The following is a 25,399-nucleotide window of genomic DNA, read 5'->3' as shown; positions in this document are numbered from 1 at the left end:
GAACAAATGCTTTGACTATCAGCGTGGGACCATTCTGAAACATTCAGTTTAACATAAAAGTTCAATTCATTTGTACCCCATGAGTCTGGTTCTGTAGAAAAACATTAACCAAAGCAGACAAGTAGGGGAAGATTCACTAGCCTTGCAGAAAAAATGTAAAGTAACAATCTTGGTACCATAGATGTATTGTTGCTGTGCTGTCACAGAACGTGAGGTAATTTGCATTTAAGCCAAACAAATCTTATTCAGACAAACTTAAGATACTCCACACATTCATCTAAAGAGAGGATCTTACCATCATAAAGAAAAAATCATTTACAAAGGATTACTGTCAACAGTTAACATCGAGCTGGATTCTCTGTTTGGGAGACTATGTTCTCCCGCCCGAGCATGAATCATTTGTGGTTGATGATAGCTCTGAAAGCACCATCCACAAGTGATTCCCTTTCCCTTGCCATGCAAGTATATGCATGGTGAGAATCTCAGGGCATTCCGCTTTGAATCCCACTATTGGGCCACTATTTCAACTGGGTGGCTGGCAGCTGCCCCCCCCCCCCCCCCCCCCCCCCCGCCTCCACCCCACAAAATAAATCCTGGCACCCCAATATCCCCCCCCCCACACCTGCCCCTCTGACAAGTAGAGGCAAACCCCCCCCCCACTTCCACCTCGAGAATTGCTGAGTCAACGCCTCAGCACAGTACGTATGCATGAGGGTAACCCGAACCTCCATCAGAGACCGAACACCAGACTGTCCATCAGTCTCCCCTATCAGAGTCTCCCCAACCAGGGACCCCCACCAGACACACCCCTCATATCAGAGCAACCCCCACTATAGGCCCCCATAACAGAGACCACGATAGCCGAGATCCCCCAATAACCGGTAACCCCCATAAGAGAGAAGCCCATAACAGAGAACCCCATATCAGAGGCCCACCATATCAGGGAACAGCCATATCAGAGACCCCCATAACAGAGAAATCTGCACAACAGAGACCCTGATGGTAGGGAGCGTTCCATAACAGAGAACTCCCATTATCATAAAACCCTCCATTCAGATAACCCCCTTAATAGAGAACACCCCATATCAGAGAACCACCACCCCCATATCAGAAAACCCCCATATTAGAGAACATCCCATAATCATAGAGATACCCCATGACAGAGACAGCCCCCTAATCAGTCACTCCTGCCTGGAAGCTAAAATCAGTCCAGGCAGAAATAGCGAATAAATCACTATTTTCATTTACTCCTGCTGCCTCAGACAGATGTCTAACAGCTGTTAGTTCATAGAAAGCCAAAATCACATCACAAGGCTTTAAACCCCCTCAAATCCTTTTAACTGCAAGACTTCTTTTCACCATTCACTTCAAAAAGAAATAGCTATTAATAGGCTGTAATTTATTTTCATTTTAAATGCATCTCAAGTAGTCTGTTGTGAATGTAACCACAATGTTTATAAACATCTAGCTACATTTGACAGTTCCTGACCATATCAAAAGGAGTTAAGTGCTTTCTGCTGAGAAAAAGAGGAGTGAAAGCTCTCCTGGATGTTCATAAACATTGTGGTGTTTCTGATGGAGGGTTTGGTGGTGGTGTCTGATGGGGGGGTCTTGTGATGATCCTGGGTGGGTGTGTTTGGTAGGGGTAGGGGACCCTCCTATGGAATTTAGGGGCACTTGTCTTAAATACTTAAATACTTACCACTTTGGCCAACCACGAGGTGCACTTTGTCAGGACCATGCTGGCCTTGAAACCTTCTCCCATTCATTGACTCTGTCTACACCTCCTGCTGCCTTGGGAAAGTGGGTAGTATAATCAAAGACCCCTCTCACCCGGGTTATTCTCTCTTCCAACCTCTTCCATTAGGCAGGTCATATAAAAGTCTGAGAACATGCACTAACAGGTTCAGAAACAGCTTCTTCCCCTCTGTTACAAGACTCCTGAATGACCCTCTTATGAATTGAACTGATCTCTCCACCCATCTTCTCTACTGAGTAGCACTATACTCTGAATGCTTCACCAAATGTCTGTGTCTATGTATTTACATTGTGTTTTTATCGTATGGCCTATGTTTTTTTCATGTATGGAATGATCTGTTTAGACTGTACACAGAACAATACTTTTCACTGTACCTTGGTACACAAGACAATATATCAAAACCCAATCCAAATACTTTCACCAATCCATGCCCAAGCAAATCCCAGCTGAGTGCCGGAGCATCACAAAACGTGTGGAGAATCTGGTGTCTAGACTGTTAAAAGGATGCAAATGAGCCATTTTGATCCATTTGCATCCTCCCGCTGGTGTGGGGTGCGAACCTCGATGCCACCGCCGGTGGGGGAGCGGGAGGGGGGTGGGTGGCATATTGCAAACGGACGAGCACCAATCCCATTTTTCCCTGACACAAGATATTTTGTCGCATTGGGAACTCCAATAGTAAACCACACATGATATGCAGTTCCTACTCGATTTGTATTTCCACCTCTCTCCTCAAAGATCATTTATGCAAAATTACTGTATGATTACTCAATGCATTTGCATTTAAAATGCATATTTTCCCAACGGTGTAATTCACTATTCTTCTGGATGTATCTTTTATTTCTCAACTTGTCATATTGCACCATGAGAGCTTTTGTTATCTATTTTCTCCTGCTCTCCATCCTATCACAGACTTTCCTTCTATTCTTTGTCTCCCCCGCCCTCCTTTCTCTTGTGCAAAATGATTATGAACTTTTTCCAGTTCTGATGAAAGCCCAAAATGTTCACTCTGTTCTCTTTCCATAGTTGCTGCCAGACCTACTAATTACTTCCAGTATTTTCTATCTTTATTTCCAATTTCCAGCATCGCAGTACTTCTGCTTCTGTACTTTTAGTTAATGGGGGTGATTGGGTCAGCTATTTTGGCTAGATGGCTCATGTGTGGTTCAGCATTATGACAACAGTACATGTTTGATTCCGGTTCATGCTGAGGTAGACTTGGGTCCTGCCTCCTTGCCCTGTCCATGAGAGTGGAAAGACCCTGGCAAAGCACCATTGAAAGAAACTGCCGAAAAAATGGTTCAGGATGAAACATCAGCCGAGAATGTGGACACAGCCTGCCTTCAGGCACAGCGCACGTGAATGAAATAAATTTGGATCAATAGTCATTCAAGATATCATCTTTCACAACTCAAGTTAAAATAGTTTATCAGATCTGTCAAATCATAACCTCCTTCTGCATTATAGGGATTCTATTTGGCCCATCGAGTCTGCACCGACCTCTGAAAGAGCACTCTACCGAGGTCCACTCCCCTGCCCTATTCCCGTAACCCCACCTAACCTGCACATCCTTGGACACTGAGGGGCAATTTAGCCTGGCCAATCCACCTAAACCTTCACATCTTTGGACTGTGGAGGAAACTCACGCAGACACGGGGAGAATGTGAAAACTCCACATAGATGGTTATCCAAGGTCAGAATTGGGTCCCTGCTGCTGTGAGGCTGCAGTGCTAACCACTGTGCCACGCGAAGATGAAATGAAAATGAATATTCAAGCCAGTTAGGATCCTAACTGCTAAAATATGGCCATTAAATAGTGGGGGCATGATCAATTTTGCCATTTCGTTAATATGTGTTTGTTTTTTAGATCCATTTGATTATGGACTGTGCTTTACTGAACTTGGTGTTTATCTTCGTACAGGTAATTTTATATTGTGTTTAGCTCTTTATTATTCGCCCAAATTTGATTGTGATTGACTATAACTACAATGCTTAGCCTGAGTTCAAACAGTGCCAATTTGGGATGGGGAATTATGTAGGGTCTCCTTGTATTTGAACATGATTGATCAAAGATTCATCAAAGATTCTTCACAGCTGCAGTAACTCATGCATGTATGTGAATGACTGGAGAGGGAGAATCGGAGCATCATTCAATGGACCTTTCCATCAACTGTCTGTCCTGGTCACTGCAATTTTCCCACAATCACACATTCCCATTGGTCGCAGTTAAAACTAGTTTCAGCAGCTTCAGAAATTTACAGCAGAACAATTCTTACATGATCGATTAAACCACAGGCAGAATTTTGTAGCTCGGTGAAGCCAATTATAGTTGTCAGATATATATTCAGAATATGAAATGACTTTCCCCCAGAAATTCTTGTGCATCTCTGTTGTACTAAGCTTTTAAGTTACTGATGATCTCAACTATAATTTATTGGGATGGTCCTAATTACGGGACCTATACTTACAATACTTAAATGGTTAGAGTGTGGAATGGACTGCCTGCTGTGATAGTGGAGGCGAACACTTTAGGAACTTTCAAGCGGTTATTGGATAGGCACATGGAGCACACCAGAATGATAGGGAGTGGGATAGCTTGATCTTGGTTTCGGACAAAGCTCGGCACACCATTGAGGGCCGAAGGGACTGTTCTGTGCTGTACTGTTCTATGTTCCAATTTCTTTATATAAGCAGCAATACCTTCAGTTACCCATACTTCAAGACTGCAATGTCCTAAATGCATTAACAATGAGCTGGAAGGAACAGCCAGGTCTCTACCCTCTAACTCAAAAATCAAGTGTGGGTCTTCATCTTGACTTTCACTGCCTCAGCTGTCTCCTGAAGAGCTGGGAATTTCTGGTCCTTCCCACGAGCGAGATCTTCCAGCCCTGCCAAAGTGAGTGGACTTTTGACTGGCTCACCACATTGGCCGTGGAGGAACCAGTTACGGTGCGGCTGGAATATCCTTGCCCAGATTCTATATGAGGAACTAATTTTCCAAACTGTCCATGAGACCATACTTTCCATTCTACTCAGGAATCTCTTTATGAGTTGACCATAGAATGATCCTGGTCATTTGCATGGAAATTGACCATGTTGGAGTTCCTTCCCTGAATGAGAAGTGGGGTGTTATAATCTGCTGCCCATTCACTGAGTAAAGAAGGAATTGAGACAGTCTTTCCATAACATAGGTTTAGTCACAAAACCCAGATAACACCAGCACCCCCCCCCCCCCCCCCCCACCCCAGCCCCGCCACATGGATGAAAACAGTTCACATATATTGCCAAGAATAATGCCTAAACCTTTCCCCAATTCGTAACAACTGTGCTCACTTACAACTAGAACATGTATTTCATTGTAAAGGATCACAACATTAACATAGGGGATCAGGGCACAAATATAATTAAAGTTTGATTTGATATGAAACAGTTTATCCAGACCAGTACCAAATTTGGAATAGATTGGAGGGTGTTCTTCTCCCACCTTTCAGCTACTGCTGTTTAGTACTTTGGCTGCTTAGATTAGCCACAGCTGGTTTGATGGCTTTCTAATGGAACTTTGGTGAAATAGAAAGATGCCTGGATTGCAATAGTTCTTTTGTCGATGATCCATCCTTAAATAAACGAATGTGTGAATTCCCTAAATGGCTATGAATATCCATATTTAATTAGCTATTTCCTTGAGACTCGGGACTTTGTGGAACTCAAAATGCCAAAAGATCCCACGATTTTCAGTAGCCATTATAATAGGCTGTTTATATATTTTTTAAGTAAATTATCGCCTGGAAATTCATAATGTACTAGAGCATGACATTACCCAATTCCCAACATTGAATTACCGATTCAAAGTCAATCATGTTCACAAAGCAGAGAATTTTCCAGAATAGTTTCAAAATGTTTTCCATGCATGTGCAGAATATGAAACCTGCATAGAACAAGGAATCATCGGGGCAACTGATATAGAATTCTCCAGTCATCTGTTCAAAGAACAGGCTGTGGTCCCCAGCATGGTTTGTACAACATAAAACAGAATTCAATTACATTTTAAAGTAATTTTCTTGCCATTGCCTTCTATTTTAGACAGGGAGATTTTCCACTGTTTGAATTCAAATGCTGAACCTTGCTACTTATGACCCGGGGTTTTGATTATTTTCAGATATGTGACCAGAAAATTGCATTGGATCAAGAACCGGAGCCTGTACTGTTCTTTCTCACTGTCTGATAGAGCAAGTTCCTAGCGATACACTTTTGAAAACAAAAATTAATTGGAGAGGAAATTCTCTCATCTATACTCAGGCTCCAGATGCTTCCTCTTTGTACATTAGAAGATGGTCAATATCCATAAAGGCAGGGTGGTTTGAGCGAAGTCTGACTGCACTATATGATCACAGCGGTGAGATTTACCAGCTTATGTCTGATAAATAGCTAGCTGCAATCCTTTGCTAGCTGCTTTTCAAAAATGATGCAGTAAGGGTTGTTTACCTTAATTTCTTGCCACTGGTAGAACATTGGTTCATTCCGTTCTCATTGTGTTTTCCATATTCCTTCCTCACTATGAATATCATAGTTAGTATCACTGGTGTAGAGGGCTCTGGCACCTTCAATTTTAAGCAGGGTTGTAAACTCAATGTGGCCCACCTAACCTTGACATTCAAATCATCTTATCATAGAATCCCTACAGTGCTGAAGGAGGCCATAAGGCCCATGAACCTGCACCGACGTTCCAAAAGAACATCCTACTCAGACACATGCCCTGGGCGGGATGCTCTGCTTTGTCGGTGCCTGGGGGTTTCCCGATGGCGTGGGGCTGCCCACAATGGGAAACCCCATTGACCGACCGGCGTAATGGAGAGTCCCGCCAGTGGGTCGTGGCAGAAATGTGGTGCGGCGGGGGGAAAATCCAGCACCCTATCCTTGTAAACCCACCTATCCTTTTGAACACTAGAGGGAAATTTAGCATGACCAATCTACCTACCCTGCACATCTTTGGACTCTGGGAGCGCCTGGATGAAGCGCTCGCAGACAATGGGAAAATGTGTAAACAGCACACAGTCAACCAAGGACTGATATTTGAAAACTGCTGTAAAACTGTTCAGATCCAATCACAGTCTGGTTCCCCTTCCATTGCCGCACATGAGAGAAAAACCATCCCGTGATTGGATGGGCAACAAAGAGTGGGTAAGTAAGTACTGATGGTAAATATCAGGGCCTGGAAAACGAGGCAGCCGGAGTGGTGGAGTCCACTGGCGTCTCAGTATGTGAGTGACTGGAGACTGTGAGAGAGTGTGTGTGGTGGGGTAGGGGGAGAAGTACTGTGCTGGGAGAGATTGTAGAAGGGGCTGGGGAAAGAGTGATTCACATTAATTCCTTGGATGTGATGATCTTTCTGTGTGACAGGCGGTATACATTTTGTATTCCCTGCTGCCATCTTTATATGTAATATCCAGCCCAGAAGCAGGCTATTTGTCCAACCCATCTATGTTGGTGCTTATGTTTCACACAAGCCTCCTCCTACCTTTCTTGATCACTATCAGGACAACCTTCAGCTTCTTTCTTACTCATGTGTTATCAACTTCTTTGGATATATCCATACTAGAATGGTTACAACACATAAGGAGGCCATTCAGTGCACTGTCTTTGTGTCAGTTCGCTCCAACAGCAACCCCCCTGGTCCCACCCCTCAACCTTTTCCCTGTAGCCCAGTAAAATCTTTTATCTTCAAATGATTATCCCAGTTCCCTTTTAAAATTCATAATTGTATCTCCACCACACACTCAAGCAGTGCATTCCAAATCCAAACGACTTGTTGCATCAAGAGGTTTTTCCTCATGCCACCCCTGATTCTTTTGTTAATCACCTAAAGGTTAATTGACCTTCTGCAAATGGGAACAGTCCCTCTCCATTTGCACTATCCATGCCCCACATGGTTTTGAACAAATCTCCTCTCAACCTTCTCTTCTCCAGGAGAACAGCCTCTGCTTTGCCAATCTACCACATAACTGAGGTCTCTCATTCTCAAAACCATTCTTGGAACTCTTTGCTGCACCTTTTCTAAATCCTTCACATCCTTCCCATTGAAGCTGAACCAGTGTTTTATGAAGGTTCATTACTCAATTGCTTTTGTACTCTGTATTAAATGCAGGATTCAGCATAATTCATTAACTGCTTTCTCAACCAGCCCTGCCACCTTCCACACACATCTCCACCCAGGACCCTCAGCTGCTGCATTTTCTTTGGAATTGTACACCTCTCCTTGTACACCTCTGACCAAAATGTATCACTTTATATCCAGGTTAAATTTCATCTGCCAAATGCCTGCCCATTTCCTCAAGCTCCCTATATCCTCTTGAAATCTCTCATTACCGTCCTCACAGTTCAGAACACTGCCAAGTCTTGTGTCATCTTCAGATTATGAAATTGTGCCCTGGACACCCAGAAAAGCAGTGATCCCTGCACATACTATTCCCCAGTCAGAAATAAGTAAAGTTTTCTGTAAATAATGTTTTTAATAGGATTGAATTAAATAATTAAACTGTTGCATAATGAAATTCCAGCTAGACTAAAGACTAGCATTTCAAAATACCACATGGTTTGAAATAATAATAGTAGATTTAAAAATATGACTAAGCCATTTTCTTAGAGCTCATGCACCTTAATATTTCTCATTGCAGCACAAGTTGGAATAAATGTAACCTTGATATTTGTTTGCAATCGAATGTTCCTCAGCCATGCAAGACAGCCAAGGTGTGCCAGCAAATATGTTGTGTGCATTAAATGTTTGACATTTTCTCCTGATAATCAATTAGTGTTTATGTTCACATAAATCAGAAAAATTAATTACCAGAGTTGTAAAAATGTAGTGGTAATATTCGGTCATCATCCCCATGGACATAGCCTGAAAGGAAGAGAAAGGCAGTTAAAAGATTAACAATGCTGTTGTTGTGCCAGGTAATGCCAGATTCCATGTTCCCCTCCTCCTCCTCTCCCCTCCCCTCTCCTATGCCTACTCCTCTCCTGAAAGTGGTGAGCAGTGAAGAGGAACGATCCACAGGCCAAGTAACTGTTAAGTGTGAATCCAGACAGGGAGTGCGAACAAACAATTGAAACTATTGGATGATCACAGCAAGTCCAAGCCTACCTTCACCAGAGATCCAGATGTGTACACTCGAAAAGACATTTCAATTGTGGCCACCCCAAAGAGATGTGGGCACTTCATTATTCACTATTTTAAACAAATGTTTGGTCTCTCAGGGAATCGAGGGATATGCGAAGGAGATAGGAAAGCAGAGTTGAAGCCCAAGATCAGCCATGATTATATTGAATGGTGCAACAGGCTCAATGGCCTGTCTATCCTACTCCTGCACCTATTTCTTGCAATCTTTCCTCTTCTATACATAAAGATATTGGAGCCAATTGCAATATTGTCACCACCTCAATTTAGATCCGCTTATTCAACATGCATCAGGAATGCTAGAATACTAAAATTACTACAGTGAAAAGGAGGCCATTCAGCCCATCCAGCACCGACCCTGTTAAAGAACACCCTAATTCCGCCGCCTCCCCCATATAACCTCGTAACCTCACCTCGCCTACACATCCTTGGAAATTAAGGAGCACTTGATCATGTCCAATCCACCTAACCTGCACATTTTTGGACTATGGGAGGAAACGGAGCACCCAGAGGAAATCCATGTAGACACAGGGGAATGTGCAAACTCCACGCAGTTACCCAAGGCTGGAATTAAACTCGGGCCGTTAGCACTGTGAAGCAACAGTGCCAACCACTGTGCCGCACCTTTCAGTCTAACAATATTACAGCAGAGAATGAGGCAACTTCAACGCATTCAAACTGTAACATGCCTGTTCTTCATTTCATGGTCTGCATATGAGTCACATTTTCCTGTATTCTCTTTCTTTTCAGATACTTCCTTTCCAATTCCCTTTGAAATTATGTTTGGGCCTCTTCAGCATCGACTATTGTATCCTAGTATAATAAATAAATGGTTCTGCAAAAAGGAAGTATGAAAAGAGACAGCTACCCAATATAAAAAGAAATGCTAAAGTCTTCTGTATGCAAAGGTTGGTAAAAGGACAAGGGCCAATTGCGTACAAATATTGAATTACGCATGGAGGTAGAAGGCATAGCTAAAGTCTGAAATGAATACTCTGCATCTGTTTTTACTGAAGAAGATGCTATCCAGGCCATGGTAAAAGAGAAGGTAATTTTGACACTCAAAAGGTGTAAATTGACAAGAGGTATTAGATTGGCTGTCTGCACTTAAATTTTATAAGGTACCATGACCAAATGAGATGCATCCAAGGATACTAAGGGAAGCGAGAGTGGAGTATGCAGAGGCACTGGTTAAAATCTATCTTAGACTCAGGGGACTGTTGAATTGCAAATGTTACCCCCATGTTCAAAAAGATAAGCCCAGCAACTGCAGACTGCTCAATTTAACGTTGGTACTTTTTATTCATTTAGCGGTGTCACGGGGTAGGCCAGCATTTATTGCCCATCGCTAGTTGTCCTTCAGAAGATGGTAGTGAGCTGCTTCCTTGAACCGCTACAGTCTCTGAGGTGTAGGTACACCCACTGTGCTGTTATGGAGAGAGCTGCAAGATTTTTACCCAGCAATAGTGAAGGAACAGCGATATATTTCCAAACCAGGATGGTGAGTGAGGTGGTGTCCTCAGGTTCTTCTGGATTGTAGTTGTCGTGGGTTTTGGTGCTGTCTAAGGAACCTTGGCAAGTCACTGCAGTATATCTTGTGTATGATACACATGGCTTCTACTCTTTCTTGGTGGTGGAAGAATTGAATGTGGAAGAGTTAGCAACTATGCAGGCTGCTTTGTCCTGGATGGTGTTAAGCTTCGTGAGTGTTGTTGGAGCTGCACTCATCCAAGCAAGTGGAGAGTATTTAATTACACTCCTGACTTGTGCCTTCCAGATCATGGACAGACTTTGGGGAGTCAGGAGCTGATTTACACAGCACAGATTTCCTAGCCTTTGACTGGATTTAGTAGCCACAGTATTGGTCTGACTAGTCCAATTCAGTTTCTGGACAACGGTAACCCCCAATATGCAGGTAGTGGGATCTTCAGCAATGATAATGCCATTGCATGTCAAGGGGCAATGGTTGAATCTTCTCTTTTTGGAGATGGTCATTGCCTGGCACTGAATGTTATCTGCCACTTGTCAGCTCAAGCCTGGATATTGTCCAGGTCTTTATGCATTTGGACATGGTTTGCTTCAGTATCTGAAGAGTCATGAATGGTACTGAATCTTGTGCAGTCATCAGCATACATCCTTATGATGGCAGGAATGTCATTGGTAAAGCAGCTGAAGATGATTGAGCTGAGGACACTCCCCTGAGGAACTCCTGCAGTGATGTCCTGGAGCTGAGATGATTGACCTCCAACCACCACAACCATCTTCCTTTGTGCCAGGTATGACACCAACCAGCATAGAACTTTCCCCCTGATTCCCATTGACTCCAGTTTTGCTAGGCTTTTTTGAAGCCATACTTGGTCAAATAATAATAATATTTATTATTGTCACAAGTAGGCTTACATTAACACTGCAATGAAGTTAATGTGAAAATCTCCTAGTCGCCATACTCCGGCGCATGTTCAAGTACACTGAAGGAGAATTCAGAATGTCCAAATTACCTGAAAGCATGTCTTTCGGGATTTGTGGCAGGAAACCAGAGCACAAGAGGAAACCCACACAGACACGGGGAGAACATACAGACTCCGCAGTGGACAGTGGCCCAAGCCGGGAATCAAACCTGGAACCCTGGCACTGTGAAGCATCAGCGCTAACCATTGTGCTACCATGCCGCCACTGCCTTGATGTCAAGGGCAGTCACTCTCACCTCTGGCATTCTCCTGCTTTGTCCATGTTTGAACCAATGGCTGTAACAAGGTTAGCAGCTGAGTGCCCCTTGCGGAACTCAGACTGAGTGTCCATCAGCAGGTCATTGCTGAGAAGGCGTTGCTTGGTAGAGCTGTTGATGACCCCTTCCATCACTTTGCTGATCGAGAGTAGACTGATGGGGTGGTAATTGGACCGGTTGGATATTTCCTGTTTTTTGTGTGCATGACATTCCTGGGCAATTTTGCAAATTGCCAAGCAGACACCAGTGTTGTAGATGCACTTTAACAGCTTGGATAGGGCTGTGGCATGTTCTGGAGCACAAGTCTTCAGTACTATTGCCAGAATATTATCAGGGGACCCATAGCATTTGCAGTATCCAGTGCCTTTAGCCGGTCCTTGTTATTACGTGGAGTGAATCAAATTGGCTGAATACTGACATCTGTGATGTTGGAAACCTCCAGAGGAGAACGAGATGATTCATCCACTCAGCATGTCTGGCTGAAAATTGTAGCGAGTTCTTCAGCCTTATCTTTTGTGCTGATGTGCTGGACTCCTCCATCACTGAGGATGGGGATACTTGTGGATCCTCCTCCTCAAATGAGTTGTTTAATTGTCTACCACCATTCATGGCTGGATGGAAGAGTTTAGATTTTATCCCTTGGTTGTGGAATGCTTAGTTTTGCTTATTACTTGCTGCTTATGCTGTTTGATACACAAGTAGTCCTGTGTTGTAACTTCACATGATTGTCACTTGTTTCTTCGGTACGCCTGGTGTTGCTCCTGGCATGCCCTCCTGCACTCTTCATTGAACCAAGGTTGGTCCCCTGGCTTGGTGGTAATGGTAAAACGGGAGATACGCAAGGCCATAAGGTTGCAGATTGTGGTTAAATACAATTCTACTGCTTCTGATGACCCACAGTGCCTATGGATGCCCAGTCTTGAGCTGCTATTTCTATTCAAAGTCCATCCCAATTAGCACAGTGGTAGTGCCACACAAGATGATGGTTCCTCAATGTGAAGACGGGACTTTGTCTCCACAAGGACTGTGCGGTGGTCACTTCTACCGATACTGTCATGGACAGATGCATCTGCAGCAGGCAGATTGGTCAGGATGAGGTCTAGTATGTTTTTCACTCTTGTTGATTCCCTCACCAACCTGGCCAACTTGATCTGTGATGGTAATACCCAGCCAATCTTGGTGATGGACATTGAAGTCTCCCACTCAAAGTACATTCTGTGCCCTTGTCACCCTCAGTGCTTCCTCTGCCAACCTCAGTCCATCCTCTGCCACCCTCTGTCCTTCCTCCCAGTGGTACTCAACATGGAGGAGTCCTGATTCATCAGCTGAAATGGGGTGATACAGGGTTATCAGCAGGAGGTTTCTTTGCCCATGTTTGACCTGGTGCCATGAGATTTAATGGCATCCAAAGTTGATGTTGAGGACTCACAGGACACCCCTCCCAGTGTACCACTGTGGCACTACCTGTTGTTTGGGCTAGTGGAAGATTTGTAGTGAGCTTCCCCAGAGGTTAATGTTGGGTCCCTTGCTTTTCCTGATATATACGTTCATGACTTAGATCTTGGGCACAATTTCAAAATGCTGGGATGATACTAAACTTGGAAGCATTTTGTACACATTGTAAAAGTGTAGAGCTTCAAAAAATAAAGACAAGCTAGTGTAATGGACTGACAGATGGCAGATGAAGTTCAATGCAGAAATTGTGAAGTGATTCATTTTGGTGGAAAGAACATGGAGAAACAATTAAAATAAGGCATATAACTCTAAAGAGGGTGCAGGGGCAGAGGGACTTGAGTGTATCTGTGCGTGACAAGACAGGTTGAGACATTGGTAAATAAAGCACAGGGTATCCTGAGCTTGACCAATAGGGGCATAAAATACAAGAACAAGAAGGTTATGTTAAATTTGTTAAAGACATTGTTCAATCTCAGCTGGAGAACTGTGTCCAGTTCTGGTGCCACATTTTAAGAAGGATTTGAAAGTATTTGATTTGGAGGATTGAACGGCTCGGTGGCACAGTGGTTAGCACTGCTGTGTCACAGCGCCAGGGACCCGTGTTCATTTCCGGCCTTGGGTGACTGTGTGGAGTTTGCACATTATCCCCTTGTCTGCGTAGGTTTTCTCCGGGTGCTCATGTTTCCTCCTACAGTCCAAAGTTATGCAGATTAGGTGGGCTGGCCATGATAAATTGTCCCTTAGTATCCAAAGATGTGCAGGTCGGGTGGGGTTTTGGAGTTACGAGATTAGGCCGGGACAGTGCTTCAACTGCTTCAACAGTATTTTTGTTGCTTTAACTAATAAACTAGGTGCCAAAAGTGCAAAACAGGCAGCTTTTCCTGAATATCCAGAAAGAACTGGGTAGAAAAGGTTCTGAATGTGGAGGGGAATGGAAAGAGTAACGACCATTATGAAAGATCGACACGATGCAAACAACCTATTGTGCATCCCAAAAATGTGAATCTGTTGGCAGTTATGTTGACCTGGATCTTTGGTATTCAATCTATTGCACCCTGCCAGTTTTCTAAATTGAACAATGGCACAAAGCTGCAAGGACAGTGAATGGAACTCACTTGTTTCAGGATCTGAGCAGCCATTGTGTAGCTGCAGTCGAATATAATGCGAAATTCCCTGCCTCGTTTCATCTCCTTTAAGAGGGGCCTGGCATCAGTCGAGTCGATAGGAAGTTGCCGAATCTTGAGCCGGATATTGTACCTGGAGGGAGCTGTTATCAGCTCCTGCAGACGTATGAGACCTTCAATTACAAAGCAGAAAAGCTATTTCTGATGTGCAGTATGTCCTGTCAAACTAAGTACACAATTTGCACTGCCCTCCCCATCTCTCCAATTTATCTCCTTTCTTGCCAGTATTGGGAGTGGAGGTCTGGGGTGACTGAACCATGCAAATCTCAAACGCCAACCCCATGATAAAAGCCAAATTACAAAATTCAATCAATTTACAGCAAATTACATTTTGAACAATCATTTAATGCTTTTTTTTTAAAGTCCCCAATTTCCTCCGTATTTCCAGAAGCAAAATATTTAGTTAATATGGCTATCTTGACAGTGGTTTGGCTTAACAACTTAAAGGATTAATCCTTCAGAAAAAAAAAATAGAAACAGACTCTTCAAATTCTCAAGTATGGTGCCTTCCTTCTTTTGCTTCAGTTTACAGGTCGGTTGCCTGTTCGCTGTGAATAAAATAATTGAATATAAGAAGCACTCATTGATGTCCGAATTGCAGGAGGGAGTCCTTCAGATTAAATTCTGACACACTTCAAATGCTGTGACTAAGTTCAATAAATAGGTTAAGCACTTGGTAACTTGGAAGATTGCATTCTGTTCTGTTTTGCCTATTTTCTTTTAATCTGTTGCTTTTGTCTCAGTGGTTGAGGAACAGCCATGAACTTAGCCAGTAGGCCTCCATTCTATCCAGCGCTGCACGGTGGGAACAATTGGCTGTTCAATGCCCAGAGCAATGATATGCCAGGATATGAGGCAGCCTCAGAACACGAGGAAACAAAACTCCCCAGGGTTTCAAACATTTCTAATTAACGTTGCATCCATTGCCAGTAAGATAAGTTACGTTCTGGAATATTTCACATTCTAATTCTGACAGTGTTCATTTACTCAAAATAAGAGTTTTACAAAATGAAAAACTTTAACTGGGCATAGCAAGGCTCAGTACATCAGGATTCTCTACATGTGATATTTACGGGCACCCACTTAAATGTGCGCACGTGATGATGTATAGAGGAAGAACAGACATGGAGTAATTTGATTAAACTCTTCGAAGAGGTTTGGAGAGAATTTTTTCATATTTCTTTTCTTATTTGGCCTTGGTTCTTTATCTGTTTTTTGCCTCTCCCAGGAGATCACATGGCTGTTGATGAGTTTTTATAAATTATTTCACAGAATGTGATGTCACTGGCTAAGCCAGCATTTATCATCTCTCCCTAATTGTCCTTGAGTAAAGGGAAGTCCAATTCTGATGCTTCATGTACCACATTACTGTACGTTTATATGTGCCATTGACCAACTTGAGAATGACAATGGCTGAGAAGTAAGTGGAAGGCCATCTGTTGTTGTATGTCTGGGAATAATGTATGTTGGGGAAAACAAGCCTGTGATCGGAACAAAAGTCTTGACAAAATATTCTAAGGATGATAAGCTATCTGGAGAATCCCAAGTGAATATAAGCATGTCACTGACACCTCCAGACATGTCTACATATTCTTATAGGTATTAGCCATACAAAAATGTGCACTTATATAGTTCCTTTAATATAACAATGGATCTGCATAATGGTTCTCCTTCAAAGTCAAATAAATGGCAAGTGGTTGTGTAAGAGTGAGGAGAAATGGCCAAAAACATTTTAATCAATGGATTTTGAGAAGGCTTTGCAATGAAATTATAAGGTGAACGAGTTTGAAGGTAATGGGTTCGAAAACACATGGTACAAATAAACTGAAGGTTCTTCCACCAATTATATAGAAAGAGGAGAAGGGAAATGGGGAGGGATACACAGGAGGCCAGATGACAGATATCATGAGCAGAATTTAAAGGCTGGAATAGGTTTTAGAGATAAATTGGGATTAATCCCATGGGAGGATTTGTCAATCAGCATGAGAATGTTTAAACCAACGCATTAGGAATGAGAATCTAGTGGGTGTCAGTGAGCAGCCCTTTTCTGGAGCAAGTGTGTGGGCAGCAAGATTTGGGATGAATTAGACATGGTGTCATTGGGATTTTGGAAAGCCAGCAAGCAGTGGATTGGAAAAGTAGACTCTGGTAGATAACAAAATCTTGGGGATGGGGTTTTACTGGTAAAAGTAATAATAATATTTATTAGTTTCACAAGTGATGGCAAATGCGACTGATATTACAGAGGAGGAAGTATGTTGTTGTGATACAATGGCATGGGAATCGGCAAAGGTGCAGCATTTGTGTGGGAAGTTGCGTAAAGTAGCTTTAGCTTCCCAGTGCTTAGTTGAGAGAAGACCCGATTTATCCACACACAGTGACTGTATATAAGGAAATGCGGATGGTAGTCGGTGCCCGCTATATCCATGAATGGCAATCAGATACCTGCTCAGATAAGCTATTTGATTTGGCGTTGGCTGAGGTGAGAATGCTGATAATGATACCAGGAAATCTCCCTGGGCGGTATTTTCCATCGGCGGGATCATCCGCCCATCCGCTTCGCCATCAATGCATTCACGCCGCAGATTTCCTGAAGGCGAGTGGATGGCCACAATGGGAAACCCCATTGGCCGCCTGTCGGTACAGAGGATTCTCCTGCCGGCAGGGGTGCACCGCGCCAGAAAACAGGTCCTGCGGGAAGGAGAATCCCGCTCCTTGTTCTTTGAATAAGGTCATTGAATCGCTCCAATGAATCTCGTGGGTGTGACCCAAGGTTAACTTTTCCAACAAGTAACAGCATGGCTGAGAGAGCAGATGTTTGGTCTCTTAGAGAATAAGGGATTTGGGAAAGAGTCAGGAAAATTGAAGCCCAAGATCAGCTATGTTGAATGACGGACCAGGCTTGATGAAATTTCAAATTTCAAAAGGGCACAGAAACAAGGCAGACACACAAGTTTTTGAAGGTGACAGGACAAGTCGAGAAGGTTGTTTAAAAAGGGTACCAGGCCTTGGCTTTATAAATAGAGAAATAACAAAGCAAAAAAGTCATGCTGAACCTTTATAAAACACTGGTAAGGCCACAGCTGGAACAATGCATCCCGCGTGGGATTCTATAGTCTGCCAGCTGTGTTTCCCTGGGGCGGCGTGCCCTCGCCTGCAGCAGGATTCTCCGTTCCTGCCACCTGCCAATAGGAATTTCCCATTGTGGCCACCCCAGGCCACCAGGAAATCTGTGGGCGTGGGTGCGCTGCCAACACAATGGAGAATCCTGCAGGTGGAGAATCCCACTGCCCATTCTCAGCACCACAGATTCGGAAGCATCTCTAGGCCTGGGGGAGGATGAAGAGGAGATTGATCAGAATGGTATCAGGGATGTGGGATGTGTAACCTAGAGAGATTAAAGAAACTATATATTTTCTTCAAGATCAGAGAGACTAAGGGAAGGCTTGATAGAGATTCCAAAATCCTGATCGGTATTGATAGGGGTAAATCAGGGAAACCGTTTCCAATGGCAGGAGGGTTGGTAACCAGAAGACAGGGGTTCAAGATATAATTTACAGTGCAGAAGGAGGCCATTCAGCCCATCGAGTCTGCACTGGCTCTTGGAAAGAGCACCCTACCCAAGCCCCTACCTCCACCCTATCCCCATAACCCAGAAACCCCACCCAACACTAAGGGGCAATTTAACATGGCCAATCCACCTAACCTGCACATCTTTGGACTGTGGGAGGAAACCGGAGCACCCGGAGGAAACCCACGCACACACGGGGAGAACGTGCAGACTCCACACAGACAGTGACCCAGCGGGGAATTGAACCTGGGACCCTGGTGCTGTGAAGCATTTGTGCTATCCACAATGCTACCGTGCTGATTGGCAAAAAAGGGTAAAACAGTGCAATGAGTTGTAATGATCTGCAATCCACTGCTAGAAAGGGTGGAGGAAGCAAATTTAACATTCGCTTAAGGGAATAAGTGCTTGAAGGGGGGTATTGAGGAGCACTATGAAGAGAGTTGCTGGGAGGGATTCATTTGATTGCAAGCATGATGGGTCCAAGACTTTCTCCTGTGCTGGATTATTTTCTGAATGTATTTGATGATTCAAAGCCCCCTCTCCATCTCACACACTCATCTCTCCATGTACTCATAAATACAGCTCTTCACTTACCTGTGCTATCGTCGTAAACCACAGTTGCTGTCCTCCATTTCAGAAACTGCACAAGGTCCAGAATAGCATGGCTGAGAGAGGAATAGTTAGGATAAAAGTTGGTATAGAAAGAGTCTCTGTTGTCCGTGGGATGGTGTTTCCATCGGATTTGAATATGAGGGACTTCCAACGCGTTGCAGATAGATTGAACAGCATTCGACGAGGAGCTGTGAGAAGGCCCAAATATTGCAACCACTCCCAATGAGAGCTGATCACAGGCTGAATAGAAAAGAAGCAGAGCCATCAACAGTGACCAGCATGTGTCTCAGAGAGTAACACCACCTTAGAACCTTTAACAACATGATTTACAAATAATTCTCCTCAGGAACTGACCATTTCTGTTGACTTTACCATTGAGGGAATTTTCTTGGAGGATGCAATGACTGTATGAGGGGAGATAAGTTAATATACAGTTTGATATTTTGACTATTTTTTCCTGCTGTCTTTTAAAGCTGCTGACGCATCTCCTAAAATAAATATTCTTCATGAGTGCAGCTAGGTCGTGTTTGTTGGTAGGCTGAGACCAACCTTGTGTTCATCTGATTTTGTAAGTGGATTGTGAAGATCAATTCTGGTTGGTATTTATAGTGAAATTGCAAATGACTATCCCTGTAACATTGCCTCATTAACAGATTATCTGGAGTAGAAAGTTGGATTTAAGGCAGCTGGTCATATTAATATCACCCAGGCCGAAATGAAAATATGCCAAACTCAGACTTCAAATTCTTTATTGTCCCAGCTGCATCAGCGTTAATTGTGCAAGGATGAATTTGATTCTGCATTTTGTTGCTGTAAATTAAATATTACGGGCACAATCAAACCAAAATAAATCAGAGTGCCGTTCTGGTCGGGATTAGCGGGGTCGTTCCCCGTGTCTTGTTCGTTCCCTGCCCCGCCAAGCCTGCATTTCCTGCACCAAGGAGCTCCAACGAGGGTAGCTCCTCAGTGCAGGAAGCGATCGGGGCACCATTTTTAAATGGCACCTGATCTCACACCACCCCGACACAACCCGTGGGCCCTCTCAATGCCCAACACACCTGTCGGGGAGTCCTCGGTCCACCTGCATCCCACCACATACTGCCAGGGCACCCCCGGGTCCAATCCCCAGCACAGGCACAATGCCAGCTTGGCACTGCCAGGCTGTCAATATGGCAGTACCCTTGCCAATCTGGCAGCGCCACCTGGGCACCCTGGCAGTGCCAGGATGACAGGTGGCACGGCCAGGGTGTTCAGTTGGCACTACCAGGATGATGGTCTGGCAGTGCCAAAATACCGGAATAGCAGCAGAAGTGCCAGGGCGCCAACCCCTCCCGAGGTCGACCCGGAAGATTTATGTGAAGACTGGGTATGTCATATCGCAACTCCCTACTTGTTATCACAGAGTAGACTATTGAGAGGTAGAAACTATTTAATTAGAGATGAATCTAGCCATTATTGTGATGATAAATATGAGACTGACGACTCCAAAGTAATTTAAATAAACCCGCCCCCATCCAAACCCCCTCCCCCCACCGCCATAAAAGCACACAAACAAATGAAGGGTGCGATCCAAACTAATGTGGGATGTGGCTGGTAGATGCCTGGAGAGGCCCACCCCTGGCTTCCCTACAGCCGTTACGCCTCGTGAAATCTGGTTAGATCTTGCGAGATGTCACAGTCTGGATCCCACCCACAATGGACAAGATCCTGCCTTGCAGAGTGAAGTTGGCGAAGAAGCTGACGTCCCTCTGCCTTCATCGGATCGAACAGCCACCCACCGATGAGGAGACCCCCCCTCCCAAGTGCCGTTCCACCTGGTTCCTATTTCTGATGACTACGACCGAACAGGACCCGGCTGGAGTCTCGTCATCGAGGCTGGGAGATGCCAGATTGTGACACCTTGCAAGATCTAACCAGATCTCACGAGGTATAAAGGCTGTCGAGAAGTCCGATGCAGGGCTCTCCCGGCATCTAACAGCTGCGATGCACCCCAGTTTGGATTGCACCCTTCATTTGTTTGTGTGCTATTTTGGAGGATGGGGACTTTATTTAAATTACATTGGAGTCGGCAGTCTTATATTTACGAACACAATAATGGCTAGACTCATCTCTAATTAAATACTTTCTATCTCTCAATAGGCTGTTCTGTCATAACAAGTAGGGAGCTGGAAGGTGGCGATTTAACATATCCAGTCTTCGCATAAGTCTTCATCTCAAACTCGAAACTGAGTTTTGTGTTTTTGTCTGGATAGTATTAACTCAATCGTAAGTTCTCTAATTTATTCCATTCTGGTATCCCCAGGTCACATGTTACTGTGACTTTGGTTCTCAATTGACCACACTTGAGCACAGGTCTTGCTTCTCCAGAGACTTTGGGCTGGATTTCCCATCAGGAGAACTTTCGGAACATGACCTTGTACCACAGGAGAAGTGGAGCCTGATACAATTTGTTGATGTCAAGGTCATTAATGGCCAGAGGGCACAGTAACTGTAAGATTAAGGATGGCGGGCAGGCTCCTAGGGCAGAAGGTTCAATAGGAGGCCTCCTCATCCTACCTCCTTCTTCCCCCCCTCAACCCACCACCACCAATCCACCCCGCAACCCTACCATTATCCATATAGGGGGCAGTAACAGCGGCCCCACCAAAGTGGGAACTGCTGGTGGATGTAGGAGAGGATACCTACAGCTTGAGGTGTTCTCTGAGCACTTTTTAAAAATAGAAAGCACAATTGCTAGGCCATTCCCGAAGACAATGAAATCCTTGCACAGGGCGGCCTGTGGCTGCAGCTGAGGCCATCATGGCACAGAGGCTGGAGTTGAAGAGAGGTTTACAAAGCCTTTTGGAGTGTTGGTTTCCTGGCCTGCAGTCAGGAGGCTGCTCCCTCACACTGTCATGTTTCAGCCATCATGAGAAATGTGGCTACCAACTGAAAATTAACAGACCCCTGAGTTATATTTATCAACTATCCTCCACATGCAGGTGAGGAGTACTATGCCCAGCTCTGCAAACTCGACATTTAACAAAGGCCGTCTGCAGCCTTTCTGCAAACGGTATGGAGGTGGATCTGTGCTGACAGCGTATGATTCTGTGCCCACCTACTCCTGTCCGGCCCCCGTTGTGCTTTGAGAATCCAGTCCCTTGACTTTACTTAGCACAGTGACATTGAAGTCAAAATGGCGTGGAGTTAATTCTACATCCTGTCACTCTATGTCGCCATGCATTGATGTCCCGTGTACTTCTACTCCAGCTAATTTCAAATCAATTTCAATGTTGTTAGTGGCTGTGAATGGGAATTGTAACTTTTATATGTCATCGATGCAATTTGATAGTCATCTTGAAGAATAAGTGAGCTTTTACCAAGAAGTCCTGGGTAGTTGATGACTGGACATTTTTTGTTGCCAGCACATATTACACACAAGGTAATAGAGCACTTGAAATGAAAAGCTTAAGTACAATGACCAGCGGCAATAAGCTGAGGAAGGAAAACATGTCAGTCAGGAGACCACCGACTGCTTCTGTTCCGATGGTCTCTCTTGTGAAGACTTCAGCTCAGATTTTCGACAAGAGACCTCTCCCAGAAATCCCAGAAATGGTTGGAAATCCGAAGACCTGACCTCAAATGTGGCTTACTCCAGTTTTCACAGGGGCCGGTGAAGGTTCCTGCATACATTGTTTCCGGAGGCATCTGGCCATTTGAGACCCTGATTTGCACTCCTGGGTTGGGTACACAGAGACAGGAGAAATCTCTGCAAACCCAACCTTTAACAAAGGCCGGCCGCAGGTTGAATTTTAATTCTAGAGCGTGAGTAGAGTTGGGTTGGGCAGATAACCTGACTGCGTGCTGCAGCACTGTTTTAGTTAAATTTTTAAAAAACCAACACAGCCCTGGAGCCTTCAACCAACATCCCCCTCAATGCACTCCTGATGCCAATCTATGTCATAACATGCCCCCACCCCCACCCATGACCCTTGTACGCCCTATGCCAACCCATAGCACCCTACTCAGGCACCCTAAGATTCTGGTCTAGCCCCCATTGTGCTTTGAAAGTCAAGTCCCTGCATCTCATACCCCATGCCAACTTTGTGTCAACCCATGTCCATCATTTACTATCCTTTAACTTTACCCTCTCCACGCTTATTTACTTAGTAATCTTTGATAGACCTTTGACAGTTTGACAGTTCCTTGACAGGTCTTTGCACGCTTGACAGTTTTAAAAGTGTATGCACTTTACACACACAATCATGTTCGTTTTTAAAATTTTCAAAGTGTGCATCACCTCTCCGAAAGTGTGCCTCCCCTTTGGATAGCCAAGGTACCGCTTTCAAGAGCTAAGGTACCTCTTTGAATATATTCCTTTAGCACCTTTATTAGAGATAAGGCACCCTTTGGGGGAGTAAACATAAATGTGCATTAAGATGTCTATAAACCTACTGGAACTTTAAAGATGTCAAATAACAGCCAAAACTGTCAAGGAACTGCCAATAACACCTGTTGGCATGGATGGGAGGAAGGGAAAACGTGGCACCAGATTGTGGTTGTGATGGACATAGGTATATGAGGGGAATGGGGATGGGGAGAAGGGAATTGGTTGACACAAGAGATATGAGGGATCTTGGAGTTGTGTCAGAGACATGAGGTGGCATAGTGGAGTGTGGATCGGTCATGGGGAGTATGTGCGGAGTTAGGGGGTAAAGCTTGGAAGGCTGTTTTATTCTTTTCTATTTAATGCAACACAAGACTTCCACCCAGCAGCCCATGCACCTGACATCCTTCACAGCCCTCCCACAAAGAAAATCTGGCCTGCAGGTGGCCATTTTGAAACGTCGGGGTTGCAAAACCAGGAATTCTCCCATCTCTGTGCAGCGAACGGAAATCTGGATCTTCATTTGAAGGTGAAATCTATTGCAATTCTCCCCTGCAGCTGATCGTGCCAAAGTGAAAACAGCAGAACACGGAGATGCAATCAAATCCAACAAATGCAGCAAGTGGCGTCTTTCGGATAAGGGATTTACCTTTCCTGGATGCTTCAAAGCTATCGTAGATGTTTATCCTTTGAATGTCGTATGTCAGGGTGGTGTTGGGAAGCAGCGTCCTGTTCCTGTTGATATTGTTGACCGCAAATTTGAAGGCTAGCTCTTCTGCTCCCACCGTGCCACCTTCCACTAATTCAAAGATCCCTCCTGTGATAGAAAAACAAAACAACAGTCACCACAGTGTGTGTGCACCTCATGGAATTGATGGGAAGGAGGGAATAGATTTCCTCTAATCATCATGGTGTAGGCATTGGAAATATTTTTGCTGACCATTATTTAAAGTTGGAAAACTTGAAAGTGTAAACAGAGGTAACCTTCCCACCATTTTTTATGCTGGCAAGTAATGACTAAAAAGAAAATTTCCTTTTCCTTTCACAGGTTATGCCATGAATCAGCACACTGTCTGTTCACTTCAGTGAGACCTGAGATCAAATGCAACCATGCCCGACGCAGGAGGGAAGTATAGATCTCTTCTTCCCTCTGACTGATGGAGAGACTGAAGGCAATTTAGTATGGTATGATCCCCTTGGCATTGTAATTTCACTTACTCGAATCCACAAGGAGGGTATGTGTTGAAAACAGCAACAGTGCTACAGTGTGGGACATTTTAGGGCTTGGCTCGGATGGAGCATCATTTCATATTCACCAGTGTTACACCTAAAATGGCTGGGAATACTTGACACAGAGGGCGGAATTCTTCGCTACCGCGCGGCCTCGGAGGCCGCTCCTCGCACCCTATTCACCCCCCCCCAGGAGGCTAGGAGCAGCGCTCCATAAATCCCGCTTGCGTCAAGGCGGCACGCCGAGAATGACGCGTCGGCAGCGCCTAAGTGACGTCAGCCGCGCATGCGCAGGTTGGCCAACTCCAACCCGCGCATGCGCGGCTGACGTCACGACGGCTGCCGGTTCCAACCCGCGCATGCGCGGTTGCCGTCTTCCCCTCCGCTGCCCCGCAAGACGTGGCAGCTTGATCTTGCGGGGCGGTGGAGTGGAAAGAGTGCATCGCTTGGAGACGCCGGCCCGACGATCGGTGGGCACCGATCGCGGGCCAGTCCCCTCCCGAGCACGGCCGTGGTGCTCACTCCCCTCTCCGCCCCCCACAAGCCACAAACGAAGATTTGGCGCCATGGTCACGATGGCAGCGACCAGGTGTGGTTGCCGCCGGCATGAACAGGTTGGGAACGTCAGGCCGCTCGGCCCATCCGGGCCTGAGAATCGCCGGTCGCCGTGAAAAACGGCGAGCGGCGATTCTGCGAGCGGGGGGTGGGAGAATCGCGGGGGGTGCCAGAGCGGCATGCCGTGAGTCGCCCGGCCCTCCCGCGATTATCCCACCCAACGTGGGGAGTGGAGAATTCCGCCCACAGACTTTTGACACCTATTTTTGTTCGGCATGGGTGTTAAAGTTTAGAGGCCAAGGCAGCTGGATGGAGCTAAGATACAAACCAACAATGATCTATTGGGTAGCACACTGGCACAGTGGTTAGCACTTCTGCCAGTTCGATCCCAGCCCTGGATCACCGTCCGTGTGGAGTTTGCACATTCTCCCCGTGTTTGCGTGGGTTTCATCCCCACAACCCAAAGATGTGCATGTTAGGTGGATTGGCCATACTAAATGCTCCCTTAATTGGAAAAAAATGAATTGGGTAGTCTAAATTTTTAAAAAAACAATGATTTAATTTAACAGCAGAAAAGGCTCAAGAAACTGAACAGCTGATTCCTGTTCCCGATGTTCTTAAAGTGTGTTCCATTCCTAAAACTGACACCACTTACTTCAACGAGTACAAGAATTGAATGGTGTGAAGGGTCAAACCTGAACTATTAAATTTTCTGGTCTCTCTGCAGTTCTTGGCTGACCAGCTGTGGGTTTGATGCATGATGTGTTTTTG

The 25,399-nt window shown here is 44.8% G+C and overlaps 1 protein-coding gene across 1 annotated transcript in view; it reads right to left on the bottom strand.

Annotated features, from left to right (window-relative positions):
* LOC119968589 (glutamate receptor ionotropic, kainate 3-like) overlaps nucleotides 1–25,399 on the bottom strand; it is a 653,521-nt gene that overhangs the window by 420,550 nt on the left and 207,572 nt on the right. Inside the window, exons 2-5 of the mRNA XM_038801220.1 lie at nucleotides 23,493–23,660; nucleotides 18,460–18,717; nucleotides 14,226–14,407; nucleotides 8,601–8,654 (exon numbers count right to left, since the gene is read on the bottom strand). Of these exons, the coding sequence (XP_038657148.1) occupies nucleotides 8,601–8,654; nucleotides 14,226–14,407; nucleotides 18,460–18,717; nucleotides 23,493–23,660 (662 nt within the window). The remainder of the gene's footprint in view (nucleotides 1–8,600; nucleotides 8,655–14,225; nucleotides 14,408–18,459; nucleotides 18,718–23,492; nucleotides 23,661–25,399) is intronic.

The sequence above is a fragment of the Scyliorhinus canicula genome, chromosome 1, assembly GCF_902713615.1.
Source record: "Scyliorhinus canicula chromosome 1, sScyCan1.1, whole genome shotgun sequence".
NCBI lineage: Eukaryota > Metazoa > Chordata > Chondrichthyes > Carcharhiniformes > Scyliorhinidae > Scyliorhinus > Scyliorhinus canicula.
The sequence above is the reverse complement of the archived record's forward strand: the minus strand, read 5'-3'. Positions and strand labels throughout refer to the sequence as shown.